Source organism: Panicum hallii, chromosome 1 (assembly GCF_002211085.1).
Source record: "Panicum hallii strain FIL2 chromosome 1, PHallii_v3.1, whole genome shotgun sequence".
NCBI classification, from domain to species: domain Eukaryota; kingdom Viridiplantae; phylum Streptophyta; class Magnoliopsida; order Poales; family Poaceae; genus Panicum; species Panicum hallii.
The window spans coordinates 42756357-42773511 of record NC_038042.1 but is presented as its reverse complement, the minus strand read 5'-3'; the positions used below and the strand labels follow the sequence as shown (position 1 = coordinate 42773511).

At 49.4% G+C, this 17155-nt stretch overlaps 1 protein-coding gene across 1 annotated transcript; it reads left to right on the top strand.

Annotated features, from left to right (window-relative positions):
- The first annotated feature begins 13914 nt into the window (after positions 1-13914).
- Positions 13915-16779, top strand: LOC112897098 (GDSL esterase/lipase At4g26790-like). Its single transcript, XM_025965300.1, has 2 exons — positions 13915-14301; positions 15826-16779. Exons 1-2 carry the CDS (start codon positions 13915-13917, stop codon positions 16525-16527), a joined length of 1089 nt encoding a protein of 362 aa, XP_025821085.1. The 3' UTR covers positions 16528-16779.
- The last annotated feature ends 376 nt before the right edge of the window (positions 16780-17155 follow it).

Below are 17155 nucleotides of genomic sequence, written 5' to 3'. Positions count from 1 at the left end.
TAAAGAAGCGCTCTATCAGGACCGAGGAAGAATCCCCCATGATAGGATTAGCACCCCTAGCAAAAACCTACCCTAATGACCACGTATCCATGAAAACTGTACCACCCTTGTTGTAATAATAAATCTACTCCCGTTTGCACCTATACCAGGTTGTTTACCCTATTTCTGTTTCAGATGGCTGAGGAAGGATGGACCCAGGGCGATTGCCAAGCTGCACCTGGATTCCCCAGCCTCTTGATCGACACCCTGGAAGGCCTTGGCGTTACAGAGCGCCCAAGGTACTACAGCCGAGAGTACGAGCACCATGGTACCCTCCGCTGCAGGGTTGATCCTGGTCATCGCCAGGAGCAATCGCTACCCCGACATCCAGCCCTGGCGGGCGACCGCCACAGGGTATAGACACCAAGACACCTACCCCTTGGCCATCAGAAAAGCACTCCGTTATTTGTGCCGGATTTTTGAAGAACACCTCGCCCCCACGCCAGCGAAGTTCTTCCCGCCGGCCATCAGAACCCCAGTCTGGGAGGCACGCATGAGAAACCTAGAACGACGTCGCCACGAAGAAGGCCCCCTGTACCAAGTGGCTACTTACCTAGCCGCCCTGGACCAACTCTTTGATGAGCAAGCCAACCTTCTAAGGGAGCAGACCCATCGAGCCGAGCAAGCGGAGCTCGCAGTAAGATTACAGCAGATCCGAGCCGCCCACGCCGAGGCAAGAGCCGCAGCCGCGGTCAGTAACGAAGCAGTCGCCCAAGAAAGCCTCAGGCAAGCCCGAGACCGGCGCATGCAAGATTGGACCCGAAGTGGGACACCAGTCCCGGCAATTGGGGAGGACCATGTTTTACTCGGACGCCCATCATAGGATGGGGACCCCTTTTTGGAAACACACAAGCCCCACCAGGGAACCCTGAAAGCTCTGCTGCCGCCGTCGAAAGGGATGCTCAAGCGCAACCCCTGGCCGGTGGAAACCCAGAGGACGGCGAGCAAGGATCACTCGCGCTCTCCGCCCCAGAAGAAGGCCTGCCCCGCGAGTAAAATGACCGGCGCCACCCTAGTGATGTGTCCCCAGCCACTTTTGTTGTTGTTGTGCCTGATCTCAGACGAGTAGTACGAGACCTAGCCTTACCCTAAGTTGTACCCCCTTGCAGTAATAAAATGGCTTGTGCTTGTTGTTTGTGATGTTGTGTGCTGGTTTGTTGTGTGCTGATTATTTATATGAGTACCGGCAGGAGGTAGATTCTGCCTTATATATATACGAATTAAACAACTTAAACATCACAAAATCGTAACTCCGATTTACCCAATCAACAGGTGACCCCCGGAACGTTGCGAGGGCCTCCCGTGGCCGGAACCCCGTAGCCGCTAGTATCGGAGCACATCCCGTTGAACAAGATCTTCCCCAAGGAGAACAAGAAGTAAGCCAGAACCGAGGGGGAAGTCAAGAAGGAGAACAACTACCACCACCCCCACCCCTCGGAGACCTGGCACAGATAATCCATAACCAGACCCTCATACTGGAGACTCTGGCCAATGCCCTCATTAACCGGCAGCCACGAGGGCAGAATATGAACGACAAGCTGACGGCCTTCCTAAGGACCAAGCCACCTACCTTCGCCGGATCCTGCAACCCGTTGGATGCTGACGACTGGTTGCGAGTGATTCAGAGGAAGCTCGAACCATTCGAATGCCAGGACCGGGATAAAGTCCTTCTGGCAGCCCACCAGCTCACCGGAACAGCATTATCCTGGTGGGAAAACTATTGTGCCGCAGCCGAAGACGCCTCTACCATCACCTGGGCAGAATTCGTAAGGGAGTTCCGCCGCTATCACATTCCTTCAGCCACCATGAAGCGCAAGGCGGATGAATTTCGCGCACTACAACAAGGAAGCATGATGGTGGAAGAGTACACCCACCGGTTCATTGAGTTAGCCCGTTATGCACCAGAGGAAGTGAATGACGACGACAAGAAACAGGATATGTTTAAGAAAGGACTGAGCCCAGAACTCCGGACCCTGCTCACCCCTCAGATCTACCCTGACTTCAACACTCTGATGAACAAGGCCATCCTTACGGAAAGGGCCAAGGCTGAAGAAAGAAAGGACAACAAACGCAAATTCCTGGAAAGCAAGGCCCGCCAGCAGGACCGCTTCCAAAAGCCGAGAAACTCCAACTACACTACACCAAGATCTCAGGCCCCGATGCAGTATAGGACTCAGTCGCAAGTGACAGGACCACAGGCCCCGCCCAGGAGCCAGAATACCATGAGGGCCCCGCAGAGCAATACAAGCCAGGTCGCCCCCGACAACAACAATGTTAAGGCCTGTTTCAACTGCCGTGAAATAGGGCATTACATCGCCAATTGCCCTTATGCCAAGAACAAGCCGGCCACATCAGCTTTCTCCAACTCGGTGAATGGACCCAGGCCAGCCCTGACCGGTGCCAACCGAGTGCCCGTCCGCAACAATGACAACAGTCAGCAGACGAAGCAATCCCAGCAATCATTTGGACGAGCCCGCGTCAATCACATCGACGCGCAGGAGGCTCAAGAAGCTCAGGGCGTAGTGCTCGGTGAGTATCTAGTCAACTCAGCTTTGGCAACGGTACTATTTGATTCTGGAGCATCGCACTCGTTTATATCCTCAAGCTATGTGGAGAAACACAAAATACCTACAGTACTACTAAAAACACCCCTATTAACCCGGACGCCTGGAGGCGACATCAATTGTCAATTAGGTTGTCCACGGGTAAGGATCAATTTAAGTGGGGTAGACTTTCTAGCAGATTTGATAGTACTTAAGCATGGGGGAATAGACGTGATCCTTGGGATGGATTGGTTAAGCCGACACAATGGTCTCATAGGCTGCACTGATAAAGTGGTACACCTAACCAACCACGAAGGAGTACAAGTGATCTGCCGTACCCGGGATAGTAAGTATGACCCAATGGCATTTAGCATGGAAGCCAAGCCCTTAGAAGGAGTCCCGGTAGTAAACGAATACCCAGATGTATTCCCCGAAGAGCTTCCCGGTATGCCGCCGGACAGGGATATAGAATTCGTCATAGACCTTATTCCCGGAACCTCTCCGATAGCCAAGAGACCCTATAGGATGGCGGCCTCTGAATTGACAGAATTAAAGAAGCAACTAGAAGAACTGCAACGGATTGGCTTCATCAGACCAAGCTCGTCGCCATGGGGAGCCCAGTCCTATTTGTCAAGAAGAAAGATGGGAGTATGAGGTTGTGCGTAGATTACCGGGCACTGAACGAGGTTACCATTAAGAACAAATACCCCCTCCCCAGGATTGATGACCTTTTCGATCAGCTAAAAGGAGCCAAGTACTTTTCCAAGATCGATCTAAGGTCAGGATATTTCCAGCTCAAGATTAGGGAGAGTGATATCCCTAAGACAGCTTTTGTCACCCGCTACGGGCAATTTGAGTTCACCGTAATGTCCTTCGGACTAACTAATGCCCCTGCCTATTTTATGAACCTCATGAACAAGATATTTATGGACGAGCTGGATAAGTTCGTCGTAGTCTTTATCGACGATATACTTATCTACTCCAAGAGTGTTCAGGAACATGAGCAACATTTGCGGGTAGTGCTGGAAAAACTAAGGATACATAAACTATATGCCAAATTTAGCAAGTGTGAATTCTGGCTGGAAAAGGTAGCTTTCCTCGGTCACATCCTGACTGCGGAAGGCGTGGCAGTGGACCCAGAGAAGGTTGAAGCCGTATCCAATTGGCAGCAACCGACTAACGTAAGTGAAATCAGAAGTTTCCTTGGATTAGCCGGATACTATCGGAGATTTATTGAGGGATTCTCTAAGATAGCCCGACCCATGACGGAACTTCTTAAGAAGGAGAAAAAGTTCGCTTGGACAGAATCCTGTGAAAGAAGTTTTCAAGAATTGAAGCAAAGGTTGACAACCGCTCCAGTGCTGACCCTACCGGATATTCATCGGGACTTTGTCATTTATTGTGACGCATCCCGACAAGGATTAGGGTGCGTACTGATGCAAGACGGGAAAGTCGTTGCATATGCCTCCCGCCAACTCAAGACTCATGAGCAGAACTATCCGACCCATGATTTGGAACTAGCAGCCGTAGTGCATGCCCTTAAGATTTGGAGACATTACCTGATCGGGAATAAGTGTGAGGTTTACACCGACCACAAGAGTCTGAAGTATATCTTTACCCAGCCGGATTTAAATTTAAGGCAGAGAAGATGGTTGGAGTTGGTCAAGGACTATAATTTGGAAATTCAGTATCACCCCGGAAAGGCGAACGTAGTAGCTGATGCCTTAAGCCGAAAAACCTATGGACCCAAGGATGACCACCTACGCGAGGAAATGGCACGATTAAACGTGCACGTTGTTCCTCGAGGTTCCAGCCAGGTGCTGAACGTCCGATCAACACTAGAGGATAGAATCAGAGAGGCTCAAGGATCGGATCAAGAGTTAATAAGGATTTGCAAACAAACTGGTGAAAACAAAGCACCGGGTTTCAGAGTGGACGATAAGGGAACATTATGGTACAAGGATAGGATTTGTGTACCCCAGAATGGAGATTTCCGGCAGTCGATCATGGACGAAGCCCATAACTCAGCCTACTCCATCCACCCAGGATCCACCAAAATGTATATGGATATAAAGCAAAAATATTGGTGGAATGGGATGAAGGCGGACATTGCACGATTTGTGGCTCATTGTGATGCCTGCCAAAGGATCAAGGCCGAACATCAAAAGCCGGCAGGATTATTGCAACCCTTGCCTATCCCGGTCTGGAAATGGGATGAAATAGGAATGGACTTTGTAGTGGGTCTACCCAGAACACAGAAGGGACACGATTCCATATGGGTAATTGTGGATCGACTCACTAAATCGGCACATTTCATACCCGTAAGAACCACTTATGGTGGAGAAAAGCTGGCAAAACTTTACGTGGAAAACATAGTGAAGTTACATGGAGTGCCTAGCAGAATTGTCTCGGATAGAGGGACCCAATTTACATCTAGGTTTTGGAAAAGCCTGCATAAAGCCATGGGCACCAAGCTAGATTTCAGTTCTGCGTATCACCCACAGACGGACGGTCAAACCGAAAGGGTAAATCAGATTATGGAAGATATGCTGAGAGCATGTGTCCTAACCTACGGAAAGGACTGGGAGCAGAGTCTGCCTTATGCAGAATTCTCGTACAACAATAGCTACCAAGCCAGCCTGGGCATGTCGCCATTCGAAGCTCTCTACGGAAGAAAGTGCAAGACTCCTCTGATGTGGTCGGAAGTTGGGGAACGTGCCCTAGTTGGACCCGCACTTATAAAGGAAGCAGAAGAAAAAGTAGCAGAGATCCGCGAAAAGCTGAAAGCGGCTCAATCCCGACAGAAGAGCTACGCCGACAAGAAGAGGCGGGAAATAAGTTTCAATCCGGGAGATTTTGTTTATCTCAAGGTCTCACCCATTCGAGGAACGCGAAGGTTTCAAGTGCAAGGAAAATTGGCCCCTCGATACATTGGACCGTACCGAGTTCTAAAGAGAATAGGAGCCGTGGCATACCAACTGGAATTACCGGAAGAAATGTCAGATATACACCCAGTGTTCCATGTTTCGCAATTACGAAAATGTTTGAGGGTACCCGAGGGAGAACACGTGCCGGCGGAAACAATAGACCTGCAGCCGGATTTGCGATACCAAGAAGTGCCGGTCAAGATTCTAGACACTGTCACTAAGAGGACAAGAAATTCCGAAGTACGGATATGCAGGGTTCAATGGAGCCGACACGGAGTAGAGGAAGCAACCTGGGAGCGCGAGGAGGCCCTAAAGAAAGAATTCCCCCATCTGTTTAGAAGCCAGCCGAATCTCGAGGACGAGATTCACTTAAGTGGGGTAGGTTTGTAACGCCCTGAAAATCTCGAGTCTAAACTACGCGATAGGGTGTTCCAACTAAGAGCGGACTCACCGTAATACCCTGACCCCCTCTGCCACACGTGTGCGTACGTCCCCCGCCCTGTGCCGCACAACGCCCGCGCGCACCGCCTCAACCCTCGCCACCGCGTCACGACGACCGCGCGCGACCGCTTTCCGCAATCAGCGCCGGCGCAAGTCCTAACTCGCGCAGCGCGCGAATCCCGCGCGCGCGTGGCCGACCGGCCGCGGTCACCGCCGCGACCGGCGCCGACGCGCCCCTCCCTTTTTCTCTCTCTCTCTCTCTCTCCTTTCTCTTTCTCCTTTTCTCTCCCTCTATTTCTTTTCTTTTCTTCCCCTTTTCCCTCTCTTCCTTTTCTTTCTTCCTTCCTTTCTTCTTTTCCCTTCCCCCTTCTTCCCCTTCTCCTCTCCCCTGCCCGAGCACTGCTCAGCCCGCGCCGCCCCCTGCTCGGCCTCCGCACGCGCGCGCGCCTGCTCCCGGCCAACCGCGCCCGTGCCGCGCACACGCGCACGAACACTCCTGCACGCTCGCCCTGGCCGCACGCGAGCCCCGCCGCGCCGCACGCGAGCCCCTGCCTCGGCCGCGCCGCGACGCGCGCGCACGCGCACCGCGTGGCCGCGCGCCGCGCCGTGTCGGCCGCCGCTCGCGCACGCCCTGGCCCGCGCTCCGCCGCGCCGCACGCACGCCCGGCCCCGCAACGCCGCGTCGCCCGCTGCGCCACGCCACGCCCCCGCGCGCTCTGTGCCGCGCGTGCCGCGCCGCCCGTCCCTGCCCCGACCCGCCGCGCGCGCCGCCCCACGTGCCCGCGTCACGTCGCCTCGACCTCGCCGCACCGCCGCTCGGCGACACACATGACACGACACGGCCGCCATTAAGGCGTACCGCGCCGCCCGCCGAGCCGGTGACCGGCCGCCGCACGGTTCCGCCGGCCCATTGCCTTTCCCCTCTATAAATTGGCCTCTCCGCGCGGCTCACCCCCCCCACGACCTGCACCGCCACCCAGCCTCTCGCTCCTCCACGCCCAGCACCACCCCCACCGAGCTCCCGCGGCCACCATCGCCGGCCTCCGCCGCCCCGCTTCCACGCGCTGCCCCGGCCCGAGGTGAGGCCGGGAACTGGTTCCCTGCGCCCCCCTCCCTCTTTTCCCCCTCCACCCCGAGCCGCCCGGGCCTCGGCCGCCGAGGATTGGCCGGCGCCGTACCCTCCCCCATCCCTCCTCTGTTCTGTGCGGGAGGGAGGAGGAAGAAAGGGCCTTTTTGCCCAAAACCCCCTCCCTTTCCTGTATTTCTCCGAAAGAAACCCCCTGTCCACTCCTTTTTGCAAAAGAAACCCTACGCTTTCCGTTATTTCAAAGCGAACCCCTCGATACATAAACCAAGATATATTTGATACTTTTTTTAGCATGCACAGGGTACTTCTAGAATTAGCAAATAAGCCCTTACCCCCTTTAGATAATTACGAACAAGTCCCTGGACCCCCGTTTAAGCCCTGAAACCACCTTTAGCGCGTCATTTTATGTGCGAAACGACCTCCGATCGACCCGAAACTTTACCACGCCCTTTCTAGTATAGTTTTAATCATGCCATTAAGAAACCACCCAAAGATATCATCCCTAACTCCGTAACTAAATTATTTCTGATTCAAGCTCAACGATAAAAGCTTTTAGTTCCTTCGCTTGATCGTGTGTCTGTTTGTTTGCGTCGTAGGACACGGAGTGAACGACGAGGTTCCCGACTACGACCGAGCAACTGAGGACCAGTTCTGCGACCCCGAACCCGAAGGACAGTGCTTCGATCAGGACTTTCCGCAAGGACTTGACGATGGCAAGTTCAATCCCGCCCTTTGATGCATGTTTCTGTCCTAGTTTTTATAAACACAACCCGATGGCCTGTTTTATAAAATTGCATGGTTTTGCGTGCCGTAACCAGGGTAGGATAGCCACCCTTGTTGTGATAACCATACCTGGAACACCTGATTTTATAAAGAAAATGCGTGTGTGTGGGAAAGGGTAAAATGTGGTTTCGAAAGACGAGTCGGACGGGATGGATGGCATTTCTGTGTGAATTGCCGTTGGTGAGCTCGTACCTGTGTGGTTGAGCGTGGAAGGGAGATATCCATCTTGTCACCCCTAAGGACCGAGTTGATGTGTCGTCTCACCTAGCTTCCTGTCGTGCAAACCACTTGACCGTTGTATGGGCAACGGCTTGGCCTAACCCCACTAGTTAGTCTGATAGCCATCAGGAGAGCTGGGAGCAACGGGTGATCAAGGAGACGGGATAAGCTCTGTGTGACTTATGCCCCGGTTAAACCTCGGTGGTAGGTCGAATGACCCCTTGATAAATCCCGTGGTGGCTAGTCAGGTCTAGCTAAGGTGGGTAAGGGCTTCGATGGGATCTGCACCGGCACTAAGGTGTTCGTGCTGTGGTACCCCACCTGTGGGTAAAGTTGCACACCTCTGCAGAGTTGAAAATCTATTCGAATAGCCGTGCCCACGGTATTGGGCAAGTTACGGTGTGGTCACATAACTAGTGTTTATCTTGGGAATGGATGGGCTAGTGTGAGTTGTTTGGAAAGTGTCCGGCAGTTGTGCCGTGTGCTACGGCGGACGGGGAGTCCGGTAGCAGTTTAAAACTTGGATCCTGTGTGGATCAACATCGTGTGCTCCTTGGTATTGGAAAAACTTGTTTTGAAAAGTGTTTTCAAAATGAACCCCTGCATATAACCGAGTTTTTCCGCAAACAAACCCTAACCGTACCCTTGGATTGTCCTTTGCATTAATTTCTATACCCCCTCCGTGGGTGTGATTGGACTTGCTGAGTACGTTTGTACTCACCCCATTCCTATTTTTACAGTGGAAGACCCAGACTACGTCCCCGAAGACAACGAGTAGGGTTTCGTCCTGCACCCAGTCTTGCCTGTGGTTGAGGCCACCGTTGGATTCCGCATGGCGCAAGACTCTGATGATCCTTTGTTCGTAGCTAGTGTAGTTGTGTGGGTTTTGGTTGTAATCCTCGCGATAGTGGCGCTTCACTGCCCATTACCGCGTAGAGTTGTACGGTGATGTACCATCTGATGTAATAAAAGTGTTATCAGCCTCCTGGGACTGATAAAGCAACACTTTTAAGTCTTCCCTGATGGGGGGACGCTTCAGCAATCCTCGTTTCCCGTTGAATTTGTCCCTAGAAGTCTTTCTCCACCAAATTTCCTGGGGAAATGCTTTCCCTAGGGTTTTTCGACCATTTCCCTAGAGTTTTGGCTCTAGGGAAACATGTCGATTCTAGTAGTGAATACATCACCTTTTCTTTGACTGTCACTTTGCTAGATCAGTTTTGCAAATATAAATATTGATCTACATATCAAAATATCTAATAGCATTGGTCATATTATGCAGCAATAGCAAAGTGACAAAGATGCTAACACTAAGCGCAAAATCTTGGTGGAAGTAGCAGCCATGTGTTTGGTCTATCTGGCAATGCCGCAATGATATTATTTTTAACAAGAAATCTATAACATCTTTTATGCAGACAATATTCCATGGAACATATTGGTTCAGATTCTGGAAGCTATTGCTGAAGAAGGTGGAAAGGGACAATATCCAAAGAGCTTGCCACGCTGTGGAAGTGGTAGCGATTTAGATTATGTGAATGATATGAGTTATTATATAATCTAGAGCAATTTAGCTTTTTAATTTTCCAAATATGTCATTGGCATGATGATGTAATAACCTACAATTGCCGTATGCATTGGATGATGTAAAAGGTCGGATCTTTATTCATTTTCTAAAAAAAAATGTACTTCTTAAATATGCAAACTCACTATTGATTGTTTCTTGTACCAATTTCTTTATCCCAACTTTAAGCTATTAAGAAAAGGCGAGAAAATGATCAATTTTTTCTGTAATTACTCAAAACACCATCTACCATAAAACAGAGCAAAACTATAGATGATATGACTAAAAAACACTCTGAAAAACTTTTACCGGCGGTTCATGTGAATATCTTCATGCTCAAATGATTGTCTCTACAAACTGAAGACCTCTCTATGAACTGAAGCCAACTTTTAGTTTCTTCATGCTCAAATGATTCCCTGTCCAACGCTACTAGGCTAGTTGCATGTCAGATTACTCGTATTCTCTTGTGCAACGCATCATCCGTGGTGAGGAATCTTGACGATCGTGACCTCCTCCAACATCTATCACATCTCTAACTAGACCATGATGCCATGAGCCTTCTCAGCGACTCCTTGGAAGAGACCATGTCGACGCGGCAACACCAACGCGGCGGATGCGAAGGTTCCCTGAGCCATGGCGAGGGAAATGGTGGATCCTGCGGTGTGATGCAGGCCAATTTGGGGCAGAGTGATAGCACATGAAGGAGGGGGGGTTCATGTCTCCCAGTGCTACTTTGACAAATGAGCATATCGAAGAATGGCGGGCACTCGTTCCCTATTTCTTCTCTCTTTTGTTTGCTTCCGATTCCATTACTGCATTGAACACAAGAGGGGGGATCACAATTTTGGAGGGGGCTAAGAGAGGCAGGAGATTACTGTACAAAAGGACTAAGATATGAGTTGGGTAATGGAAAAGGAATAAAATTTTGGTGGGTTATTGTCCTTTGAAAAATTTGTTTCCTACATCTTTCAAATATACCGTCAGCAGAACCATTCAGTGAATAACATCCTTGAATAATCTATTTTGGAGAGGTGGAGGCATAGTCACCAAGTTCCCGGGATGACAGGATCAAGGAACGGGAATATAGAATGTGGTACGGCACTTGAGATGGATTTTTACATGGCGGGGACAAAAATGTTCCCGAGTTCTCATCCCCAGAACGAGGCGTTCCTCGTTCCCGATGACTATGGGTGGAAATGAATAATCTACTAGAAGGGGTGATTTTGACACAAGAAATAGATTGTGTGGCTTGGCTCCTTGAGGAGAAAAAGGACACTACAACATCTCTTTACCAAGAAGTCATGTTCCCTAGGATGAAAATAGATGGATGATGAAGATTTAGAAAGCCAAATTACCTTTAAAAATCAGAATCTTTCTCTGGCAAGTCTATAATGACAGAATACAATCAGCTGAGCAACTGAAAAACGAAACTGGCTGGGGGAGGTTGGATGTAAACTTTGTTGCCAGGTGGAAAAAATTGACCATATCATATTTTGTTGTGCTCTGCTGAAGTTTGTTTGAAGTGTACGTAAAGATTGGCAAGGCTGGATACCCAATAGAGTAGAAGACTTTTAGGAGAATTTTATAGAGGGAGAGATGAGAGGGCCTGGAACTTTTCTTATTTTTCTTTTTGGTTGCATTGCCTAGAGCTTGTGGCTAACTAGAAATAACTTTGTCTTCAATATTGTTGAAATTGATTCCCCTGATGTAGGTATTTTTCGCTTAATGTCTTTTATGCAGAGGGGCCATCTTGGGGAAGGAGGGTGGCAAGACAAAGATAGAGCAGGAGATCCACCATTTGAAGCTGCTGCTACAATCTTGGCGATCTAACTAATGATGGCAAAGTATTCTTGCTGGTGCTTTTCTCACGGAGTCAGCTTGGGGGTTTTCCTACCTAGAGTGTGGTTTAGAGTGTGTTGGATCCGGGTACACGGGACTGTATACGTGGCATACTTTTCCTATGATAAGAGTTGGGATATAGTCCATGCCCTACACTTGTGTAACTACTCGTGGCCTAGTAGAACTACTCCTACTGTCGTAAAACTAGTCGGATACAATAGAAAACTATCAGAAAAGTACTCGGGTAGGACTCTAGGGCATGTATCCGACTAGGACTTCCATGTAAATCTGTCCTCCCAGACTATATAAGGGTGGACAGGACCCCCTCCAAGGGATCACCCAGCGATCATCCAGAGAATCACCCAGGAGATCACACAATCATCATCAAAGATAATACAAACAACAAAGGACGTAGGGTATTACCCTCTCAGCGGCCCAAACCTGTCTAAACCTTATCTAAACCTTGTGTTCCTTTGCATCTTCGGATTCCTGATCTCGGCGACACCCTACCTATAAACTCACCACCTTAGGGTTATCCCTCGGCGGGCATGGCGGTAAAACACCGACAGAGTGGCGTTCTTATCTATCTGTTACCCCTGTTACCAGTTCTTCTTGGTTTCTCTCTTGTTGCTGTACTTCACGTTCGTAAGGAGTGCTAGGTTTAGAGGGTGTTCTAGAGTGTTATTTCAGAACATCTTGGTGATGCTCTTTTGTCTGTTCCTTGGATGTAAAACTGTTATCCGCAGTAACTATCTTATGCTTTCTATAAAAATCTTGGCCAAATGATCTTTGGTCTAAAACATCTTATGTTCTTAGTGTTTTCTCAGCCTTATGGCTGGTGGAATCTGTCTAGTTCAAGGCGAACTCAAATCTAACTGTCTCGATTCCCTCTGAATTCTTATGTAAAGTCGTCTCGGTTCCTTCTTCTACCGTAAATTTTTTGTCAATGTTTCATTAGGCCACAAGTCATAAGTTGATGAGAAATTGTACATGTTGGTATGAACTTGCTAAGGCATGGGCAGCATACCAAAATTGGTACTAGAATTGTTGAAAGTAACCATTCATTGAAAAAAAATGCTACTCTATTTAGTGCTCGAGCGTTTTCTTCCTTGCTGACACTTTTTTTTCTTTTTTTGTGTTTGCTGTCATCTTAGTCTCCCATGAGGTTGGGGTTCTTCCAAGCCTCGAAATAGCGGCAAGGTCAAATAGACCCAACTATGGCCCAATAGATAACGAATGATCTTGGTTCAAATACTTGAACAAGCTTGACTTGTCTAGCTTAGAGCCTTGCATGGCCAAGTTGGCGAAATCGGTTCTAACATAAGTATACTAGGATATTCTTTTAAGACAAAGTTGAGTAAGGTAGGCCATTTTTGCAAAAAAGGGCTTACGAGTGGAATCTTAATCTCCAACTGATATATACAGTATCTTTTTTTTGCAATTTTTCCTTTTCTATCATAAGATACGAGTTAAAAAATTAAACTTGAGTCGACAATCAATAAAACCTAATCTAAATTTTCAAATAAACTATCTCAACTCCTTACAAGAAAATGTTGAACCAAAGTGGAAATAGATCATTGCAAATGTTTATTTTCAAAAAAAAAGAAGGAAAAGAAAAACAGACTCATGCTAGATCAGATGTTGTTTGCATTTGTTCTGAATAGTCTGATTGTTCAAATGGATTTGGACTCATGGTTATTTGAGAGAGAGAAAAACTAAGATTCAAACTAATTAATCACCCTTGTATCTTCTCTAATCAAATTTAGCCAATATACCATGCATATGACTCCGTTTAATTTGCTCTACCACTTCATCTTGTAGCACGAGCGATGTATAGTCACACCACGAGTCCAGGCCCAATAAGATGTGCACGTCTAGAAAACAAAAGGCAAAGCACGAAAATGTAAGCAAGCGATTGTTTTCATATAAGCATATAAGTATATACTTGTTAGAATGTTGAATGGACGGTCCACAGTAATGGCTAGTACTATTCATTAATGTTTTATACACTCCGGAGCATGACCGAATCTGTGAATCTGCCGGTGGTCAAGTGGGCGAACAAGCCATCAACGCACGGAGAACAGGTCCATGTTCGTTGCACGGGAAGCACGGCGCCTTGCAGCAGAGCTTTCCAGTTCGTTCCGAAAGGTGCGCGACGGCAGCATCCCGCCATGCACGCGCACGAACCTGACAGCGACACACCGGCCGGCGCTGGGACGAACTCATCGACAAGCCTGACTCCTGAGAGAGGGGGGCCTGGAACCGGCCGGAACAGCTGCTGCGGGCGCGGCACACCTACCCGCCGCCCAGAACCGCATGCAACCACGCCTCCGGCTTTACTCCAAGCCCTTTTTCACGCCACGGCTCCTGTTGTTCGAAGAGGCAGCAGGCTGCCCTGCCCTGTAAGAAATTGAAGACGTATAGGATAGTCGTCGGAGTCCCGGAGAGCCAGCTAGCTAGAAGCTAGCATCGATCGGCATGGCTGCGGCATCCGCCGTGCACGCGCGTCGTCGTCGTCGCCTCGTCCTGCCGCTGCTCCTGCTCCTCCTGCCGGTCGTGCGCGCGCGCGTGACGGCGCTGATCGTGTTCGGCGACTCCACGGTGGACGCCGGCAACAACAACGCCGTCCCGACGGCGGTGCGGAGCAACTTCCCGCCCTACGGCCGCGACTTCCCGGGGGGCCGCGCCACGGGGCGGTTCAGCAACGGCCGCGTCGCCACCGACTTCTACTCGGAGGCGCTCGGGCTCGGCCGCGGCTTCGTGCCGGCCTACCTCGACCCGGACTACGGCATCCAGGACTTCGCCATCGGCGTCTGCTTCGCCTCCGCGGGATCAGGACTCGACGTCGCCACCTCGCGCGTCTTCGTAAGTACTCCTACTATCTCTCTATCAGACGATCGAGCAGTGCTGTGTTTTCTTTCTGCTTGTGCTACATCTATCTCTTGCTTACGAACGAGTGCATTCGCAGGCGTCGTTTCGTTTTGGCCGTTGCAGAAATTATTGTCTGTTTTTCTTTTGGGAATTGAATCATTTTGCATGTTACGGTTGACGTACGTACGCGTGTACATATAGACGCGATAGAACAATGTAAGGTAAGACTACTCAAGAACTGGAGAGTTGCCAATCTTAATCATTTCCTCATCATATCGTAGTTTAGTTTTAGCTTTGGATTTTAATAGGTGGATTGTAGACTCTAAGTTTTCTAAAATTGGATTCTTAAACTTTATTTGTAAGCAATGGGCTCATTTGTTTTAGCTTCGAAATAATCTAAGAAAACATTTCTTGTATTTTGGTTTCCATCTAATAAAACGTTCAGGCTAAACTGTATATTTACACCGAGGAAGTATTTGTTAGATACTGATACCATTTAAATGAAGAAGGGTCATGCAACGTAAATGATCCAACATGATTCTATCTCATGCATGTACATCGAGAATGAATGTAAATACTATTCCCGGGCCCACTGTTCCTTTTTCCTCCAAACTACTTGTGAATGTAGTGTTCCAACAGCAGTCCATTAGTTCATCCGCTAGTCATTTACTCCTGGGTGTCCATTCAGCAAGACAAAAAGAAGAGCAAAAAGAAGGTAATTCAATTTTTTTCTCGAAAACGCAAAAGAGTTGTGTTTCTTTGTATTAAGAAGATGGCAATTCAAACAGATCGTCTATGAATTTTTTTATATATTTAACTCGTTACACTAACCGAATGTCAATATGTTTGGTTGGCATACTTCAAAAATATATTTGCATGGTTACTAAATCAAGGCTAAGTTCAATTTGAACCAACATGGATCATAATGTGACCCCAAGTTTTCAAATTGATAGGGGCTGGTATGTACCTTGAATTGTGTCATTTTGCAGTTGCAGATGGAAGTAATATAACAAGCAAGAAAGTGAAAAGTTTCCACACACTGACATTATTGCCTATATATAAGATGTGTCTATAAAAAAAGGACACACATACCTTGCACGTACATACAACTCTCCTGTATGCTACTAGGAGTAACGGCCTTTAATTTGTCGCCGGACCAAAATAAAACCAGCAGCACTTTTCTGCAAGATTCCCGCTGCACATTCGATGGGAGGCAAGCAGATCCTCGTGCCCTACTCGGGAACACTTTTACATCAGAGTGCCGGCCGGTGAGCAGTGCTAACGCAACAGTCACATTTGTCGATTGCCATTCTCCTACGCGTACGACCGAGTACTTTTGATGCCATCGCCAATGGTATTTCATTGAACGCTAGCTTTCACGTGCATTGTAGCACTAAAGAGATCGATTTAATCTGTAAACCATGGAAATGTATCCATTGCTTGTTTGTTTTGTGTTGTCCAAAAATAGAGAGATGTGTAATCTATTATCTCACTGTGATCTCGATCCGAACGTTCCAGCAAGTGATCCCCCTGTGGAAGCAAGTGGAGATGTTCCGGGAGTACAAGGCGCGGCTGGCCGCCCACCTGGGCGCCGCCGAGGCCCACGCCGTGGTGGCCGGCGCCGTGTGCGCCGTCAGCATCGGCACCAATGACTTCATCGAGAACTACTTCGCGCTCACCACCACGCGGTTCCTCGAGTTCACGGTGCCCGAGTACACGGAGTACCTGGTGGGCCTGGCCCGGGCGTTCCTGGCGGAGCTCTACGGCCTGGGCGCGCGCAGGATCGGCTTCACGGGGCTCGCTGCCATGGGCTGCCTGCCCGTGGAGCGCGCCCGCGCCCGCGCCCTGGCCCGCGGCGGCTGCGACGAGGCGTACAACGCCGCGGCGCGCGGCTTCAACGCGGCGCTGGCGGCCATGGTCGCCGACCTGGGCGCCGAGCTGCCCGGCGCCGACATCCGGGTGGCGGAGGTGTACGACTTCTTCGAGGGCGTGGTGCGGGAGCCGGCCCGGCACGGGTTCGTGCGCGCGGACGTCGGGTGCTGCGGCACCGGCACGTACGAGATGGGGTACCCCTGCGGCGCGTGGGCGGCGGCGCCCGGCGGGACGTGCCCGGACGCCGACCGCTACGTGTTCTGGGACGCCGTGCACCCCACGGAGCGCGCCAGCAGGCTCGTCGCCGAGCACCTCGTCAACTCCACCTTCGGCCGATTCGACAACTGAAGTATGTGTCCATTGGTTTAATTACTAGGACATTTGGTGCTTCGCCAGATGATGCTTGCACTGCCAAAAGTATGTTTGCTTTTTCGTCTGCCTGATGAAACTGGATCAGGGGACGGAAATCACAGATCCGAAAGCGAAAAGCACTGCAGGCTGATTGCAAGTTGCAACTGTGCCAACATAGACACACGTACGCTGAACTGAAGAACTCAAGCAAGTTCATAACTACGTACACAGAAGCAAAGAATAATTGAAGCATGCCTCTCTATCTGAACAGGGAACTGCGTGCTACTGTCAGCTCCTAATCATTCCAAGCCAAAATTGTGTCAGGTGGACTAAATTGTACAGACATACCATGCACAGACAGACCTAGGGTCTGTTTGGATCCTTTGACAAAAGGGCAAGTAGTAAAAAATTTGTTCTTTTTTCCCATTTGGACCCAAACACTCTATGGTAAAAAAGGAAACAGCAAAAACAGATATTAAAATGAAACAGCAAAAAATTTGCTCTTTTTTCCATTTGGACCCAAACACCCTATGGCAAAAAGGAGAAAAGAGGTTTAAATAAGCTTTTGCCAAAACTTTTGCCATTTGAATCCAAACACCCCTAATGACAAAACTTTTGCCACTTT